Source organism: Panthera tigris, chromosome B3 (genome assembly GCF_018350195.1).
Source record: "Panthera tigris isolate Pti1 chromosome B3, P.tigris_Pti1_mat1.1, whole genome shotgun sequence".
NCBI classification, from domain to species: domain Eukaryota; kingdom Metazoa; phylum Chordata; class Mammalia; order Carnivora; family Felidae; genus Panthera; species Panthera tigris.
In genome coordinates, this window is record NC_056665.1 from 86,032,590 (window position 1) to 86,052,151 (window position 19,562).

The 19,562-nt window shown below is 38.8% G+C and overlaps 1 protein-coding gene and 1 long non-coding RNA gene across 12 annotated transcripts in view; both read right to left on the reverse strand.

Moving 5' to 3' along the window:
* LOC122239588 overlaps positions 1-8,236 on the reverse strand; it is a 150,637-nt gene extending 142,401 nt beyond the window's left edge. For 9 of the 11 annotated variants that reach the window (XR_006218810.1, XR_006218808.1, XR_006218813.1 and 6 more), the window contains exon 1: positions 4,112-4,348. This is a non-coding gene — a long non-coding RNA (uncharacterized LOC122239588). Of the gene's footprint in view, positions 1-4,111; positions 4,349-8,143 lie in introns of those variants that run through there. The other 2 variants (XR_006218805.1, XR_006218804.1) reach the window with 1 other exon arrangement.
* The window catches only part of SLC25A21 (solute carrier family 25 member 21), a 480,180-nt gene extending 462,117 nt beyond the window's left edge, over positions 1-18,063 (reverse strand). Inside the window, exon 1 of the mRNA XM_007073713.3 lies at positions 17,994-18,063. Within this exon, the coding sequence (XP_007073775.1) occupies positions 17,994-18,063 (70 nt within the window). The remainder of the gene's footprint in view (positions 1-17,993) is intronic.
* Positions 18,064-19,562: the final 1,499 nt, after the last annotated feature.

The window sequence follows — 19,562 nt, forward strand, 5'->3', positions numbered from 1 at the left end:
ATACTGGAAATAAAGAACTGGGGCTAAGAAATCCCTGTGGAAAAGTTAAGTCTTGTGCTTTCATTGTTTTTTAACTTTATAAGACCTTGAAAACTTAATAATTAATGTCTTCTGAATTACCAGGAAAAAACTCAAGTTTTTTTTTATATAGTTAATCAATTGACCTTTTCCTGGATCTTTGCTTTCCCATTCCAAAAGGTTTAATACTATAATGAATGGCTAAAGATGCTGATTCAACATAAGCAATATGAAAGCATGTATTCTTGTGCTGCCATTGATACTTTCCTTCAAATTCAAACAAACACAGATATGAACTAAGTAGGATGTGTTTGAATTATACTGATCTTTGCACAGACTTGTCTTTATGATTGTCAATTATCTCCATTTTTTTTCCAAAAAGAACCACTAAAGCATAAAAATAATTTTGTTTTATTGTACTTTCCACTTGTATAACTTGCTCACATTCAAACTTTGGGTTCCTACATATTTTATAATTTTCCATTTCTTTCTATGTAGATTTTCTCTCTATGATGGGAATAAAAAGCAGCCCCTTGAAAAATACTTAACTTGGCTATTCCCTATTCACTTTTACTCAAAATACTTAAAATATGCAAGGTACTATGGTCACTTTTTATTTTTTTCTAGATTATACTAACTTATATTTTTCAAAATATCCACATTGGTGAGCTTTTCATACATTTTTGTCTCAGTGTTTTAATATAATACAAGCCCCACCTTTAGGGACAGTGCTTGTCAACCTTGGCTGCATACAGGAATCAGCTGAAACGCTTTAAAAATGCCAAGCCCCGGGCCCAACACCCCAAGATGCTGATTTAGTTGATATGGAGTGTGGCTCTGGTATCAGGGTCTTTTAAAGTTACCCAGGTCAGTCAAGACTGAGACCCATTGCTTTGGAAGTTTACAGTCTCGTACAGGAGATTGCTAACAACACAACTAACCGTCAATTTAGGGAGTGCTTACTTGTGCCCAGCAGCCAGCTAAGCACTTTATGTGCATTATCTCATTTAATTCGCAGCAACGTTATGAAGAAAGATTCTGTTACTAATTCCTACTTTACGAATAAGGACATGAAGATTCAAAAGATTAAGAAACTCTCCCCAGGTCCTACCGCTGTTAGTTGGCTGAGAGAGAACTCAAAGACAACTCTGTCCAACTCCAGAGAAGGAACTCTTCATCACTGACTACCATCATGGTGGAAACTGGGCCATAAGACAATTTTTTTTAAAAAGGCAAGTCAGAGGGCTAGTGAATAGACGTGACAGAAGGATTAGCTTCAGGGATATAAAAACATTAAAATTAGCAATACACTGGGAAATGTCCTTTCTCTTCTTAGCCTGATTGTCAGAATAAATTGTTAACTTTCTCAAACTAGTAGCATTTGAGGAAAAGAACATTCCCAGGCAGTGTCCTGGTCTAGCTGCATACCTCTTAGTTGTCATGGACACAGGAAGGAACAATGAAATCATTATTTGACTATTATTTTCTAGTTGCTAGTCAGCATATGATTCTGTCTGTAAACTGCATCTCTGCATTCCCTACAGATCAGGGGAGCTGTCCCTCCTGGTAGTGACAGAATAACCACAAACAAAACAATCCTTCTCAGGGGAAAGCCATCTTTATCTGTCAGTGTTAGCTAGTTGAGAAACAGAGCTGAAGGCAGCTGAAAAAACAGTTTGACTGTTTTAAGTTTACAGGTGGCCTTATAATGGAAATTTTTACACACTGAAATTCCTTTTTCAAGTTAAAAAAGTTTGGACAAAAAAAAGACAAAATTTGGCAGTATTTTAACGCAATGCTTCTAACCAGCTTGCGAAAGCAAAATATCAAATTTTAGTGAAGCTTGGTGAACTAAGCACCCGCCTTCTGGCAAACAGACTCAGTTAAGTATTCCCACCCTTTCTGTGCTGAACATTCCTCATGGTTAAAATCAGATCAGCCACACATACCTGTTATCACAGGGCCTGCTATATACAAGACACTTAAGAAAAGCTTTCTGAATGAATTCATGGACACTAGGAAGAATTAATTTAAAAATATTTTAATAGAAGATTGTATACACAGAAACATAATAATAATGTCAGGATATAAATAATAGGAGAGCTGCTTAAAGCCCAGCTGGAAAGTATTTTCGTGTGTGTGTGTGTGTGTGTGTGTGTGTGTGTGCGCGCGCGCGCGTGTGTTTATTTGGAAGAAACCAGGATGAAAAGAGTAGAAGGCATTTGACTAATAATTCCATAAGCATTAACAGCAAGGATTCGATACTTGGGATTCCACAAAAGATACCTGTTGGGCTTTCTCCAACATTTGGGGCAATGAAGCAGACAAAGCCAGTTTATTTTGTAGGTGGCTCAAAACCTTTTTCCTGATTGGCCTATCATAACTTAAACTTTTTTCTGGGGAAAAGGCACAGTTTGAGGCCTATCCCACACAATAAAGTACAACTAATTAAATTTATCAGGTTAGCTACAAAAATAAAATTTTTCTAGAACAAAATCAGGGTTTTCAAAAGTCAGATTAGGAAGCTATTGATGAGAGTCAGAAAGTCATGGGGTGTTTTGGTGGGAAGCCCTGGACAGCCCCCTCAGTGAGCATGCTGAACATTGGGGCTGAGACATAGAAAAAATTCAGAAACTAATGAGAAAAGGAGAGATGGTTAATTACAAACTTGGGTAATAATTCTGCTTGCAATTCCTGGGAAAACGACTAACGCTTCTTAATCTATAAACCTTTAGTTGTCGATCAGGTGGTCAGTCTCTTTCTCACTGGCACGGGATACGGAAATAACCACATTAAAGAAAAGGTCTCTATTATCTGTATTGATTAATAATACTTGAAACAATTTGCTCCAAATGGTACTTTGCGATTTTAAGATCCCCAAAGTTATTATGAATGAGAAATATAATAAAATACCTACAAAAGTATTAATGCCCTTCTCTAAAAAAAAAAAAAAAAAGTAGGTCTTGAGGGAAGGGAATAACCCAAGTTATTTGATAGGGTGTCCACTGGGATATAAACTGAAAATCATCCCTGTAGGCCCACTATGGAATATTGAAAATGAAACCTAATGACTCCATTTTGGAAATAAAAATATTAAAAATTTCTGTTGAAAAATAAGATTAAGTTAATGATATCCAGGTTTGAGAACAAAACAAAACTCTACCACCAACAAACAGTTAAGCAAAAATAAGGTTAGGTTTCTAGAAGGTAAACAGAAACATACAGTTTACATTATAAATTGTAGAACAGAATTATAGTTAGCATATATTCATATAGTATGTCACTCATCTATGAAGATTTCTTTAAATTCCTAGAATATGTCTAAATACTTTTATATTTTCCCTTTATGTTAGTAACTAATATTTACTGAGTACTTAGTAAATTCTAGGCACAATGATAAGCCTTCACATGTATCAACCCATCTGACCCTTCTAACAACTTTATGAAGTAGATAGCAATGTATCCCTATTTTATAAGTATAAAGTACAAAATGTTAAATTGCCTTCCTAAAGTAACACACCTAGTGAGTATCAAAGTTGGGATCTAATGCCAGGCAGTAAAGCATCAGAATCCCCACAGGAGACCACTTCCCTTATTATCTCGACTCTTTCCATAAGGTAAAGTGCACTATTGAAAATGGTGCCCCATTTTCTTTCTTTGTCAATAGAGAACAAAAATGAGGTAGATCAATGTTTTCATATATTTTTTTAATTTTAACTTATCTACAAAAAGTTTGCCATCCATTTCTAACATGTGAATAATGAAAAGCGATAGACTTCCTTTTTGAATTTACAATATAAAATATTTCTGTGTAGAGTTGCTCATAAGCAGAACTGTGCATCTTGTATTGATTACATGTCAAATAGAGTAAAACCTTGGTTTGCAAGCATAATTTGTTCTGGAAACATGTTTGGAATCCAAAGCACTTGTATATAAGAGCAAATTTCCCCATAAGAAATAATAGAAACTCAGATGCTTTGCTCTACAACCCAAAAATGTTCATATATAAATGATTACAATTGTGTAATATAATATAAAATAATAAAGAAAATACAAAATATAAAGAACAATAAACAAATTAACCTGCACTTACCTTTGAAAACTTTCATGATTGGTGAGGGAGACAAGAGAGAGGAGAGTTATTGTGTAGGACAATAGAATCACTGCTGTCTCTTGGCTCAATTGAATCTTTTTCTGCATGGGAGCCATTGTACATGCTCACAAGGATGTTGACTACAGCACAGTATTAATAAATTCTTGTCAGATACTGTATTTAATGTAACTGGCAATAAGGCAGCAGAGGAAAGGGTCTATATCTGCAGGCAGCCTGACCTAGAATGAAGCAAAGCATTCCTAAGCTTACTCTTGGATGGAAAAGCAAAGGACTGTCGGTAGGTGATTTCAAGTGACAAAAAGTACACTAGTGCCAGTTGTGGGCACTTTCCAACATTCTGAAAAATCACTGACTTTTGCCAAACATAGTGGCCTGAGACCGAGCATCCAAGCATGAGAGACAATCACTCATAATCCTGCAGCAAGCGAGAGAGACAGAGAAAGAGAAGAACCATTGGCTCAGTTTTGATCATGCGACACTCAGCATCATGTATTATTCATATTGCAATACTTTGTTCATCAAGGTAAAATTCATTAGAAATGAATATTGTACAAACACGTTATTTGCAATCCAAGGTTTCACTGTATTCCATTATAGCAACTCACACTGTTTAGCATTTAAATATACCTTTGGTCAAAAAATAAAAGTTTTATTTTCAGTACAGCTCTGAGAAACTATCACTCCTACATTCCCTCAACTATCAGCAAAATAAGATGCTACGAATGAGTTCAAAGTACTTAGTTTCTTTTTTTTTTTAATTTTTTTAATGTTTATTTTTGAGAGAGTGAGAGAGAGCACGAGCAGGGGAGGGGCAGAGAAAGATGGAGACACAGAATCCAAAGCAGGCTCCAGGCTCTGAGCTGTCAGCACAGATCTGGATGCAGGGCTCGACCCCATGAACCATGAGATCATGATTTGCACTGAAGTTGGACACTTAACCAACTGAGCCACCCAGGTACCCCAGCACTTGGTTTCTAAAATAGAAGATATTTTCTTTATCTTTGCTATATTTATGGCTGGTCAGACAGGGGCACACAAGCAAAATAAGTCTCAAAAGAATTGTACTGCTTTGTGGTGAATGTAATTTGAATAAAAATAGATGTATTGAGTGGATATTATCTTCTAAGCACTGTGCAAGGCCTGGAGATACAAAATAAATAAGAGTTGGTCTCTACCTAAAAGGGGCACACTTATTTTTTTCACTATTCAACCTGTTTTTATTAGTCAACATTACATGTTTTTCTTTTTTTTTTTTAAGTCCAAATCACATATTTATTTTTTTGATTTTATTTTTTAAATTTACATCCAAATTAGTTAGCATATAGTGCAATAATGATTTCAGGAGTAGATTCCTTAGTGCCCCTTACCCATTTAGCCCATCCCCTCTCCCACAACCCCTCCAATAACCCTCTGTTTGTTCTCCATATTTATGAGTCTCTTATGTTTTGTCCCATCCCTGTTTTTATATTATTTTTGTTTCCCTTCCCTTATGTTCACTTGTTTTATCTCTTAAAGTCCTCATATGAGTGAAGTCATATGATATTTGTCTTTCTCTGACTAATTTCACTTAGCTTAATACCCTCCAGTTCCATCCACATAGTTGCAAATGGTAAGATTTCACTCCTTTTGATTGCTGAGTAATACTCCATTGTATATATATACCACATCTTCTTTATCCATTCATCCATCAATGGACATTTGGGCTCTTTCCATAATTTGGCTATTGTTGATAGTGCTGCCATAAACATTGGGGTGCATGTGTCCCTTCGAAACAGCACACCTGTATCCCTTGGATAAATACCTAGTAGTGCAATTGCTGGGTTGTAGGGTAGTTCTATTGTTAGTTTTTTGAAGAACCTCCATACTGTTTTCCAGAGTGGCTGCACCAGCTTGCATTCCCAGGGGCACACTCTTTGCCAGACTTAAAAAACAAGAAATAAATCCAGTATAATCTTTTAAATTAATCACACACAAAAAATCTAAGGTAATTGTGAAAGACATCCATGTAGAGTAAAACAGAAGATAGTATGTAAGCATATCAATGAAAACAAACACAAATAATACTGGATAATGCCTATTTAAAAACACCTACTGAATGGACAGATGATACATTTTTAAACTATAGAATATATAAATCTGGCAGGGTCACATAGACATCATCAACACTGCTTTCTTTCCATATAACTTAGGAACCAGTGTCTCTACTTTTCTTTCTTCCCTTCCCTTCTTTGCTTCTCTGTTACCTTCTAATCCCCAGCACATGTATGCTCAAAACCATAGAAGGTATACGCTAATGCAGATCTCTACAAAAACATGAAGGAAACAAAAGGTCTTGTCCTTCCTTGATGCTTGATCAGGCAAACATGAGACTATATTGCTCTGTAAAAGAAAGTTGCTGATATGCTTTCCAATTTTGATATGATCACATTTCTACTTCCAACTTAAAAGAATATGAAATAAATGTTTTCTTAGGTCAACTAAAAAAGCCCCCACTACTCAAAATAAATCACTAAAGAGTCTTTAGTATTTCTTACACTAAGTATTTTCAATATTCACCTTCTTTATAATTTTCCTAAAATTTCATAGCTATATACATTTCTCATTAAGAGAGAAAGAAATAACATGTTTAATTTACTCATCATTTTTTTATGTTTTAAAACACATGGTCAAGTTACACTGCCATCTTGTGGTTAGAAGCTCATTTACAGTGGCAAGGACTTCTGGAATTTCCATTAATTCCACACAGAATCTATGTACCTAAAAGAAAAAAAAAGTCCTGTTTGGAACTTCTGTCTAAGAAATGCATTCTTTTACATCTCCCTCACTTTCTTACATTAAAGCCAAGAAATGCCAAGAAATGGCATTTTGAGTGGCTGCCCCAGATAGATAAATAAAAAGAACTATGCATTTGGCACTCTAGATCTTGCTCACAGCAGCTTATAATTTACAATTAGTATAATACACACTCTAACCCTGAGAATTTAGAGAAACAAAACTATGGAATCTAGGAGGTTCATTCCCACAAGGTAATCTCCAAGACCTACAAGCAATGAATGTTACATTATGCTAAGCTTATCAACAATTTTTGTTTGATGCAAAACTCTAAATTCAAAAGCAAGACAACAACAGAGGAAATAAATATTATAGCAATAAAAATAATTGTCCATCCCTCTTATTCACATACATAACCTTGCTTTTCCATACATAGTTAAGAATCATAATTAAATGAAAAAATTAATTCCAAAGTACAGTCCTCCACATTTTTCAAATGCATAATTCTCTATGATCTATGCCAGGCACATGTTCCAAATGTTTTATAATGGTGGAATCTACTTAGAAGTTAACACACTTCTACATCTAACTTTGTCTGCAGAAAGCTTTTCCTTCTTTTTTTATTTTTAAGTAAATCACCAAAATTATAGGAAGACAGTGCCATCTATAGGTCTGCACAAGGACAGAATGGAGTTCTATTCAGATGTGACTGTCCACTGTGATACAGTAGTCAACCAAATGCATTGCACTAGAAAGAAGTTCCAAAATAACTCTGCTCATTGTTGAGTCTCTGGAAAGGTGCCTATAATTTATTCCAAAGTATTTTATCTCCACAATCATTCTCCAAACAAGAAGAAGAACAACAACAACAACGGCCACAGCAACAAGAACAAAAATAATATTTTCCATAACTGTATTAATCTGATTTTGGCACATTTTATGACTCATAAATAATTATTTATTATTGTTATTTATTAATAATTATGATAATTTTTCAAGAAATATTAGCTCATTGGCACTTCTCCTTCTCTCTCTCTCACATAATGTAAAACTTTTTGGGATTCATTTTTTTTAGGTGCCATTCAATTCTATTGAAACATATATTTCATTATAATTTTTCCAAAGTTGTATTTCCCCCTAGAATAGTCCATTCTAGTTTTTATAGACAATCAACTAAATTCACCCTGCATCTCACCTACAGCTACCAAATTATTGCAAAAGGAAAAACTCAAAACAAACCTATTTTATGCAACTTCAATTCCCTCCTCTTTCACAGCCAGGCTCATTCAGTCTGTTCTGAGGTTGCTCTTTCTTCAGTGAGTCATTCTGGTGTCTTACCTAGTTGTACAGGTTTTAATTAACAATTACCCAAGGATTGGGGCTCAACTCGTTCCTAATCAATCGCCTACAGGGAATGACACAAAAGAGGTAGCCCTGTCAATGCTGACAAAGTCCTCTGATGGGTAAAGTGGAAAATTTTATACTTGTACTATGGCTGACATTTAAAGATCTGGCAAAAACAAGGAAGAGCCAGGTTGCACCAGAGGCAGATCCTGATTGTTCATCAGTGCACAAGTTCCTTGAGCAGCTACAATATTTAACCCAGCCTGAAGGAAAAAAGGTCTTATGGAGACAATACTCTGTATGGGGCTGCTAACCTGGTTTCTCATTTTGTACCCCATGAGGCAGGGTGAGGTAGCGGGTAGGAATACAAACTTTGAAAGCAAAGAAAACAGAGTCTGAGTTCATGTTCCATCACTCACCTTGAACAAGTTTTTAATTTCTCTGAGCTTCACTTTCCTCATCCTCAAGATATTACAAATTAATATCAATCATTTAAGCAAAGTAAGGTGCTTTATACATAGTAATCATTCAATAAATGTGAGCACTTAAGATTTATCTTACTGTTTCCTGTTTGTCTGATCTTAATTATCGACTAATTAGGAAAGATCCATATAACCCAAACAAACACCCAGAAAAGGTCAGTTGTAACCCGCTAAGTTAACAAAAAGAACGAATGAGAAAGACAACTCAAAATAAGGGTGAGTACAACAATACAACAAAGAGAAAATGGTATTTGATGGTCTAATATTAGTTTCAAAATTTACCTCTAAAACATTACCTTTGAAAATCACTAAGAGTTCACATAACTCTTGATCCCATGATATTTTTACTGTATAAGTTAGAAATCTGAGTCTGCAGGACACAGAGAAGGTGGAAATATCAGGGAGTTACCTGCAAATGGATAATACTGAAGCCAGAGAGCAGATGGGCTTGCTTGGGGAGCTCAGAGTGTGTGGAGCAGAGAATGCCAATTTTTGAGGAAAGGAAAAAAGAGGAATCAGCAAAGGAAACAGTAAAGAAGTGATTGGATATGAGTAAGAAGATAACAGTCAATAGCAGAGACAACTTTAAAGAGAAAAATTGGTCAGAGATGTGAAGTTTTACAAAGAATAGGTAAAATTAGGAATGAAAAGCAGTAGTTAACAGTTTGGGCAGAAAGGGAAAGACAGATATGCCAATTATAGTAGGTTGGAAACCAAGTGAAGAACTTTCCACAAAGGTTGACAATGAAAGGAAGAGAAACATAGGACCATGGCTTGAGATAAGTAACACTAACTTGAGAATTACAACATGAAGAGAAAAATACAATCAAATGCCTGTTGTAGGTTAAATTGCGTCTCCCCCCCCCCCCAAAAAAAAAGATACGTTCAAGTCCTAAACTCTGGTATGTGACTTTATTTAGAAATAGGTCTTTACAAATGTAATCAAGTTAAGGTGAGGTCATACTGGATTGGAGTGGGCCCTAATCTAATGATACCCTTATAAAAAGATGGAAATTTGGACAGACACAGAGACAGATAGGAAGAGAAAGCCATGTGATAACAGCCAAAGAACACAAAGATTGGTAGCAACTACCAGAAGCTAGGAGAGAGGCATGGACCAAATTCTCCCTTGCTGCCTCCAGAAGAAACCAGCCCTGCCCATACTTTGTTTCAGACTTCTAACCTCCAGCACTGTGAGACAATAAATTCCTGGAATTTTAAGCCATCTACTTTGTGGTACATTGTTCAGACAGTCCCAGCAAAGCGATACAAGGGATCAAAAGATAGAGATCTAATAGAATATTTAGAATGGCATAAACCTTGATCACGTCAAAGTATGGAAATAACTGACACAAACAGAATAGTTTAAAACCAAAAGAAAAATAAATTAATAAGAAAAAACAGTTAAAATCTAGAACAGTTAAGAATCCCATAGAAGTCCCTTAACCTAGTTTCATTTATTGCCATTTTAAGATACCATCTACTTAAATCATAAAGATGTTTGAAAATGATCTGTGAATCTCTTTTCATTTTGGGGTCCTGGAACAAAAGATAATACATAAATTTTAATGTGTATTTATTTTTGAGAGAGAGAGACAGAGCACGAGCAGGGGAGGAGCAGAGAGAGAGGGAGACACAGAACCTGAAACAGGCTCCAGGCTCTGAGCTGTCAGCACAAAGCCCGACGCAGGGCGCAAACTCACAAACCGTGAGATCATGATCTAAGCTGAAGCTGGATGTTCAACTGACTGAGCCACCCAAGCGCCCCAAGATAATACATAAATTTTAAAAATTATCATGGGCCTCTTCCTCAGAAGGTGGCAGACACTTCAGACCTGAAGACAATTTTTTCATTTCATTTACTAAATGATTACAATGAAAGAAAATATTGTTGAAAGAAAAGAAAGTTCTGTTGCAAATATTGGTTGTTTGATGGCTTGAACCCCAGCATACTTCTCTCTCTTCAGAGTTGGACCCTAATAATATATTTTGTGGCTTATGCTTCTAATATTTATTCATTAGTATAGTCAACAAACATTTCCAAGCATCTACTATGCTTTACCTAAAACACCAGGTTCTCAGTGCTCTGAGATGTTGCAGTCAAGACTGGGAGGGGTGGGCAGTGCATGGGCAAGGGAGACAAGGAAGGGCTGGTTTAACAAAGTGTTCCTAAGATGTTGTGCAAATATTGATTCACATTTTTACGTCAATTGAATCACGTACCCACATGTTATACATGCGTTTTTAAAATGTCTTTCAGGGATGCCTGGGTGGCTCAGTGAATTAACCATCTGACTTTGGCTCAGGTCACGGATTCACGGTTCATGGGTTCGAGCCCCGCAACAAGCTCTGTGCTGACAGCTCAGAGCCTGGAGCCTGCTTCGGATTCTGTGTCTCCCTCTCTCTCTGCCCCTCCCCAGCTCACGCGCTCTCTCTCTCTCTCTCTCTCTCAAAAATAAATAAAAACATTTTAAAAAATTAAAAAATGCCTTTCAGTGAGGGAAACTAAGAAATCCTTTGAAATGTGGTTATGAGATTTATATTTTGTTCTTAAATGCATATTTTTGAGAACTAGATTTTCTTTAAGAGAGATAAGATAAGACTACATTTTCATCGGGGCACCTGGGTGGCTCAATCAATTAAGCGTCCAACTTCAGCCCAGGTCATGATCTCACAGTGTGTGAGTTCCAGCCCTGCATCAGGCTTTGTGCTGATGGCTTGGAGCCTGCTTCAGATTCTGTGTCTCCCCAGCTCACACTTTCTCCCTCTCCCTCCCTCCCCCTCTCTCTCTCTCTCTCTCTCAAAAATAAATAAAAACATTAAAAAATTTTTTAAAAGGTCTTTCAGTGAAGGAAACCAGGGAATCCTTTGAAATGTGGTTATGCAGTTCATATTTTGTTCTTAAATGCGTATTTTTGAGAATTAGATTTCCTTTAAGAGAGATAAGACTACATTTTCATTAAAATGCATCCCTTAAAGGTATTTTATAATTAATTTGAACAGTAAAGTTGTTTCCTCCTATGTGGTTGAAATAAGGGGAATTTTTCCTCCCTAATTACCGATAATGGGTTCCAGCCTCCCTCTGATGTGTCATAAAGGCTCACCTGTTTCACTACAACCTGCTATTTATTATCAAACAATTGCAGTTTACCAAATCCTGAAGTTCCAAAGGTGCCATTTATCCAAATCACATGTGTGCCTCCTTTGCACCCATTCTAATGGGTGCAAGAATTTTCCTTGATAAAAATTTTAACCTTGATTACCCCCCGGTGCATCGGCCCTTTTATTACTTACTCCAAATTAAAATCCAGAGGACTAGTACACATACTGCCTATTAAGGCACTTCTTTTAACTGTATTTTAACTATTATGGGTTAAAGCAAGTAAAAGTAGAATTCTTGTGAAAATGAATACATATATATAATATATATATATATATTATATATATATATATGTATGATATACAAGACCAGGAGTTTAAAAAAAATACATTTCAAATTATCCAATACCATTTTAATTACCTTTTAGGTTGAAAGCCTTGACTCTCTCCCCTCAGTATAATGCACATTTTATATATACTCTCAATAGCTAATTTCCCAGAGACCTATCCATGAATCCTAGGGTTCCTTCCCCCTAAAAAAGGTTTCTCCTTTCACCTTGTCATTTGACCCCTTGAAGGTGATTAATGAGAAACTGCACAAAGTACTTGAACTGTGTCTAGTACAAAATTGGAAAACCTGTTTCCAGGATAGTTTGACTAAATAATTTCACCAAAATATCTCCAGGAAGACACACAAAATAAAAATTGTGATTGGAGATGTGATGGGGGTGTGCCTACAAGATACAAGGAACTAGGGTGGGGCTGGTGAGGAGCCTGGAAATTCTGGGAAGAAATCAGTGTCCTGCATGCATGGAGACCATGTAAATAATATAAGAAGGGGAAATTCTCTAGGAAGTTCTCTGAGTAGCACTTGCAGACTTCTGAGAATATAAGATTCTGGGAGGTAGGAGGAGGAGGGTCCTAGAGATGTGCAAAATAATTCAGTGGGCAGGGCCTAGGCATGCTCTCTCTCAGGAGGGAGCCTGACAAGCTCTGGGAGAGCAAGGTCTCTCAGGAATCCAAGAGGACTTGCCAAAACCCTGGAAAATTCTGATGTTAGAGGCAAAAAGTCCAGTGGGAACTTGGGGAGAATTACCATCTGAGTGAGCCTAAAAGGCTTCTACATTTCATGTGAAGTAAGAACCCCATGAGCTTTGGAAACACATGGAAGAATCCAAACTGATAGTTAAGGAGAATGGGAGGGTCTGAGATAAAGTTGAGTTCCTGGCCCCAAGGAAGACATGTGTTTAGAAGGGAAACTTCCTGGAGCCCTGATGGTGAGCAGACAAGGGAATGATGTCTAATACTGAGGCCCAGGTACCTTGGGAACTCTAGCAAGCTTGGGGGAATTCTGTCAGTGTTGCTGTCAGGTTTGCTACCCGACATTTGGTAGTAATAGAAAAAGATGTCCGTTCTCCCCCAGGTGGATGCATCTCTACTCTAGGATACATGGATTATGAATCAGCATGGGCTAGATTTCGGCTCTCACTTGCTCCAATGGCCAGAGCCCTTTTTTTCAGTGTACAACCTGCCCAACTTCACATACAGGCCCTGAATGGACTGGGAATTTCTTTTAGCTAAAAGCTAATCTTGTGCCCATACACATGAAATTGTTTAGAGAGAACAACCTATCATTTAGCAGAAAGACTACAAGAATGGTATTTGTAGATACAAGAACTCTTTTAAGGGATATAAATTAAAGAGATATAAAGACAATAAGGGATAGTAGACTTGATTCGATCTCTCCAAATTCTAAAAATGTCTGATAATGTAAATGATATTTTTCTGGTGCCTCTCCTATCCTGATTTCCTACAGAAATGGTTGCATGCTTGAGCAACCATAGGCAAATTAACTAGGCCCTCTGTAGGTCAGTTTCTTTATCCTGAAGTTGTGGTGAGGATTAAACACGTTGATCCATTTAAAGCTAGAACTGGGTCTAGCCTTTAGTATTTACTCAAGAGATGTTAGTTATTATTTGCACTATTCACATGTTAATGAGAGTGTTGAGCTGCATGAGGCTGTAGAGGCCATCTGGACAACATTCCTTCAGAAAACAGTTTTCGAGCTAGGCCTTGGAAAATGGGTAGAATTTCAATAGCTAGAGAAAATAAGAGGAAGACTTTCCAGGAATTGGGAATAAAGGTGGAAAGGTACGGGTAACATTCAAGTATTTAGCAGAAACTGAAAGGCATGTGTAGGAGAGGAGTGGTAAATAAGCCTGACAGCTAAACTGGGGGCACATAATAAGGCTTACAGAATTCATTCTTCTCTCTCTGGTCAGCAGTGAAAACCAAGAATGTTTTAACTTGTAACCCTCTGAAATCTGATTCCCCTCTATAAAATCTCTTTTCCTCAAAAGTCTTTTAATGCAGGGCATCTAAAACTGGAAAGTGCAAACAAATGACTTGAGGTCCTTCCTATAATACAGATTCTGATATGGCAGGTCTGGAGTGAGGTCTGAGACCCTACATTTTTAACAAGCTTCCAGGTGCTACCATGTCTCTGCTGCTGCTCATCCACGGCTCACCCTTTGAGCACCAAGGGTCTAATCCAATGGCCTCTTCTCACTCTCATCCTTACCACCTCTGCAGTGTTTGGCCTTGCTGATTTTCCTTAAGTTCTCATCATTGGCTTCTATTCTTTCACGTGAAACTTATGCAATTACTTGAAGCTGAAAATACAGACTAGAAGCCTCCTCTGTAAAACTTCAGTACATACTGACTTGTCCTGGGCATAGCTTTCATCACATAAAACAAAGTTGCCATTGGTAACAATACTTTTACATATTAGCTATAGCTACAAGCTCGAGCCCAATCTTTAGATGTATAGTGTCCAAGCAAGTGTAAGTGTATCAATCTCTTTGGTTTTTGAAATGCAAGTATCACAAACCATCTTTTAATATAAGACAGACATATTTTGTTATGAAAAACATCTATTGCCTATTTCATAATGTGTCTAACTTCTCTGGAAAATAAATCTCCCCCGAAATCCCCATGCCCACTGTGGCCCCACCCATCCACATGGGCACAGGCTACCATTTATTGGTGCAGAGGTGGGCCCTTATCCAAAACTGGGTCATCTTGAGTCTTTCCCCCAGGATTTTACATGAGAAACGGAAAAAAAAAAAAAAAAAGAAAGCAAGTTAGTCTCTCACTATCTCTATAGAAGTGAAGAGAATGTAAATTCAAGAGCTGTTAGGAACCACATTCTGTCATGTGGATGGCAGAGCAGAAAATAGCAGTACAATTGTAAGAAAAAAAAGATTGATAGGGGCCCATGGGTGGCTCACTCAGTTAAGTGTCCAATTTTGGCTCAAGTCATGATCTCGCAATTTGTTGAGTTCAAGCCTCACGTCAGGCTCTGTGCTGACAGCTCAGAGCCTGGATCCTGCTTCAGATTCTGTCTCTCCCCCTCTCTCTGCCCCTCTCCCTCACACGCTCTGTCTTTCTCTCTCTCAAAAATAAATAAACATTAAGAAAAAAATTTTTTAATAAAAAAGTCTGAAGGTACCACAAGAGCACAGGGAAATACCTCCACAGTATGGCACACTGACAACCTTGAGCATCTCCACATAACCTGTGGACACGGCTAGGCCACAGACTGATTCGAGTCTTGGCAGAATGCCCGATGATTTCTTCTGGTCTAAGGGAAGATAAGCAGCCTGGTGAGGAAGAGCAGAGAAGCTGTTTCTCCTGTTATCTTAGGGAAGACTACCATGAGGCCATTTCTCATGTATCTCCCTAGTTTCAGTTGAACTCAAGACTTTCCACCTCATTCCCACTTGGGGGAAGCTGCAGCCTTCAGTGTAAGTCAATAAAACTACTTGGCTGTGGTTCTGAGGCACCTCCTCGACAGTAGAGTGACCCGCTGCTCATACCATCTACCAACTGGCATCTTCAGTTTGGTGTTGCCCATGGAATAAGGGAACTGACACCACCATATCACTTCCTTTTCCTGTCTAAGTAATTAGCTATCTGAACCCGTTTGGGCATGTTTACTCCTTACCAGGCAAATCTGTGGAAATATGGCAAGCCATCCTAGCAGCTGTATTAGTATTACTGGTGACCCTACTCTTCGCCACGAACCTGCTGCCTTGGAAATGTTTAACCATTTGACAACGTGAGGAAAGGTAAAGGATGACTTCCTGAATTCTCCTCAGTGCTCTAGCTCCTGATTCCAGTCTCTTCCAGGAAGGCATCCAGACCTTGAATTCCAAGAGATTCCCTGGTATTTCTGCAATAAACTTCCCCAGCTTTTTTCCCCCTTAAGAAAGCCAAAATGTATTTTTAACCTTTACCCTCAAAAGGTCATATAATACACACACAGAGGTGCCGCATTTGATGACATTATCAGTAATGAGAACTTTAGCGCTAGAGATTCAAACGCATTTTCTACATTTATTAAAATTCCATATCTCTTGCATATTAATTTCTCTTTGGCCCTTTACCTAGTATATGTAATATGATTAATCTGCATTTATTAAAAACCAGTAAATATAAAGTTTTATGAAAATATCATTGCCTAAGTAGAAAACACGATCTCCTTTCACTATGATGAAAGTGTACATTACTTTCAACATTTATCAGTGATTCCATAGTACTAAATCTATAAATCAACCACACTATGTTTAATTTACCTTACACATATACTAATTTTCATTCATATTAGTTACAACTATAAGAATATGATGGAATCACACATTTGTGCCAAATATTTATCAACCAACAAAAACATGTAAGTAGGTTACAGTTTGACCCTTGAGTTTAGCTGTGTCTAAGATCTAGTATGATCATCTAAGCCAATACAGAGATGCTTCTGAATTATTAATTAGAGATTAGGATGTTCACCAATGTGCCTTACTCTCCCATTCGGACAGCGAAGTTTTCTTTGATCAGGGTCATGGACTCTGAAATCAACCCAGTCAGGGAGAGCTGGCAGTCTGGGATATTGTGGAATTTGACCCGGTGACTAAATTGGTGAAAATTCATCGTCACTTCTGGGAAACAACTAAAAAAGCAGACAGTGTGGCCACTGACATCATAATTATGGATGGAGAAAGCATAATCACATATAAGAGATGCATGCCTTGATGGTCATATTAATGAAATATCATCCTTATAAACTGTACAGACCATGATTGATACATGTGGTTGCTTGTGGTACTCCTGAGATGCAAATAGTTCACGACATAATGATAACTAGTCATAATTTGTAATAGGCCTTTATAAAAAGTCCAAGTGTATTTGAGAATAAATTTTCCTAGTTGACGTTAAACATTAGACATCTAGTCACTCTCTCCATATGATTTACTAGAGTTACCATAGTATAACGTCTTAAGAGAATATCTACACTTACAAAAATGTTTTATGGTGCTGAGTGAATTGTAGTAATTTATAAATTACTTTATAAATTTAAAATAAAAATGTGTCACAGCTATGAAAACTTAAATTTTCAATCAACTCATGATTTACATTTTAAAGTATCTTTAAAACACATCCACACAACATAAGCTCATGGGTTCTTATTTTCTCTAGCCACACTTAGTAATTATTTCCATGATTAGTTACAACAAATTTTTTCTAGTTTTTTTCCCACAACGTAACTCTCCATAAATCGTGAACCCCTTATATCAAAGGTGTTTATGTGTGTTAACATATGCATTTAATTTTAATATGCCTATTTAAGGCACGAATAGCCCCCAGCAAGCACTCTGCACTAAGAAGACCTGTGGAGTGCTGAGGTACACACTCTAATGATGCAGGCAGGAGTTATGTAAGATCTGAGTTAGCCCAGAAGCAAGAGGCTGCAAATGACAGCAGAACTAAGGCGGACGCAAGCTGGATCGCTTCAAGTCAAATAACCAGCTAGGAATCAAGGCCTCCTCCAAGTTGCAGGCCTTGGGGCTGCCTAGCTTGCATTTCAGGCTGAGGGCACAGAAGGCGGGGCAGCCTAGAGCGGCGGCGCGGCGCGGCGGCGACTTGACCTGGGGCACCGGCCTCCCACCGCCGGCTCCCGGCTTCCTTTGCTCTGGCCCTCGGCGGGCTCAGGCGCTGCGCCTGGAGCGCTGCATTTAGACGGGAAACTTCGGACGCCAGGATTGTTTGAGAAAAGTTTTCCGACACGCTAAAGGAAAAGCGACTGGCCCCTAGCGGGGCGGCCTTACCAGCGGAACCACCGGCCAGGATCTGGCGAGAAGCCTCTTTCACGAAGCCGACCTCGGGCTTGGCGGACATCTTCGAAAGCCCAGGACGACGGAGTGGGCCGAGATGAGTGGGCGAGCTCGCCGGCCTCGCTACCGACCTGCACAGCTTCTCCCGATCGAGAGAGCCGGGGCTGGGCAGTTCCTTGCGCCGAGTGAGGCTGCAATCCGGCGACTGCTCGGAGGTGGAGGCTCAGGGCGCACACTCGCCGCCGCGTGATGTGCCGCGGGTCCGAACCTGCCCGCTGCACCCTTTCAGGGGCGCTCTCTCGGCGCTGCGAGGCTTCCTGGGCTCCGAGAAGGACCTCGGGGGAGGAAAGACTCGCGGATGGGGTCGGGCTGGCTGCCGCGGTGAGGCGGGTTTGGTCTCCTAGATTGGCGCCCACGCGCTTCCCTATCGGGAGCCGCCTGCGGTTTGTCAAGCTGGACGTGCTGCCTCTGATAACGCAAGTAAAGAAGCGTCTTCGGCCTAGCGGCCCGGGCTGGGGCGACCCTTGCCCTCCCGGCAAGCAGGCGCACTGGGAGGTCCTAAAGAACGGACAGGTGGATAAATTCTTTGGAGTTAGTTGTCCTGAAATTGTGGGCAGTAGAAACGAGAAAGCAAATCCCATTTGCAGTTACCTTGCAATTAGGTTAATGTAGTACTTCACAAAGAAATGGTTTTGGCTTAAGGGAATTTATCACAACTCATCAACCTGAGTTTTATTTACTGAAAAACCAAAATAAAGAAGAGGCATTACTACAGAGAAGTGTCGTAGGTACCCTAGGTCAGTGATTCTCAAAGTATGAACTTAGCATCCAGGAACGGAAGCACGATGTGAGAGTTTGCAAGAAAGGCAAATTCACGGCCCCACCCGTATCTACTGAATCAGAATCCCTGGGTAAAGGGCTCAGAAACCTGAGTTTTAGTAAGTTCTCCAGTGATTTCTTACGAGCGTTAAAAGTTTGTGGGGCGCCTGGGTGGCTCGGTCGGTTAAGCGTCCGACTTCGGCTCAGGTCATGATCTCACGGTCCGTGGGTTCGAGCCCCGCGTCGGGCTCTGTGCTGACAGCTCAGAGCCTGGAGCCTGTTTCAGATTCTGTGTCTCCCTCTCTCTGTGACCCTCCCCCGTTCACACTCTGTCTCTCTCTGTCTCAAAAATAAATAAACGTTAAAAAAAAAAAAAAAATTAAAAAAAAAAAAAGTTTGTGAACCACGAACCTAAATGATCAAGGAAATTAAGGAACTATCAGTATATTCTCTCTATAAAACACTTAATTGTTCACACTAGCCCTTTTAGGATATTTGGCAGAACATAAATGCTAATTTATACTGTTTTTAAATTTTTTTTTAACGTTTTATTTATTTTTGAGACAGAGAGAGACAAAGCATGAACGGGAGAGGGGCAGAGAGAGAGAGGGAGACACAGAATCGGAAGCAGGCTCCAGGCCCTGAGCCATCAGCCCAGAGACCCACGCGGGGCTCGAACTCACGGACCGCGAGATCGTGACCTGAGCCGAAGTCGGCCGCTTAACCGACTGAGCCACCCAGGTG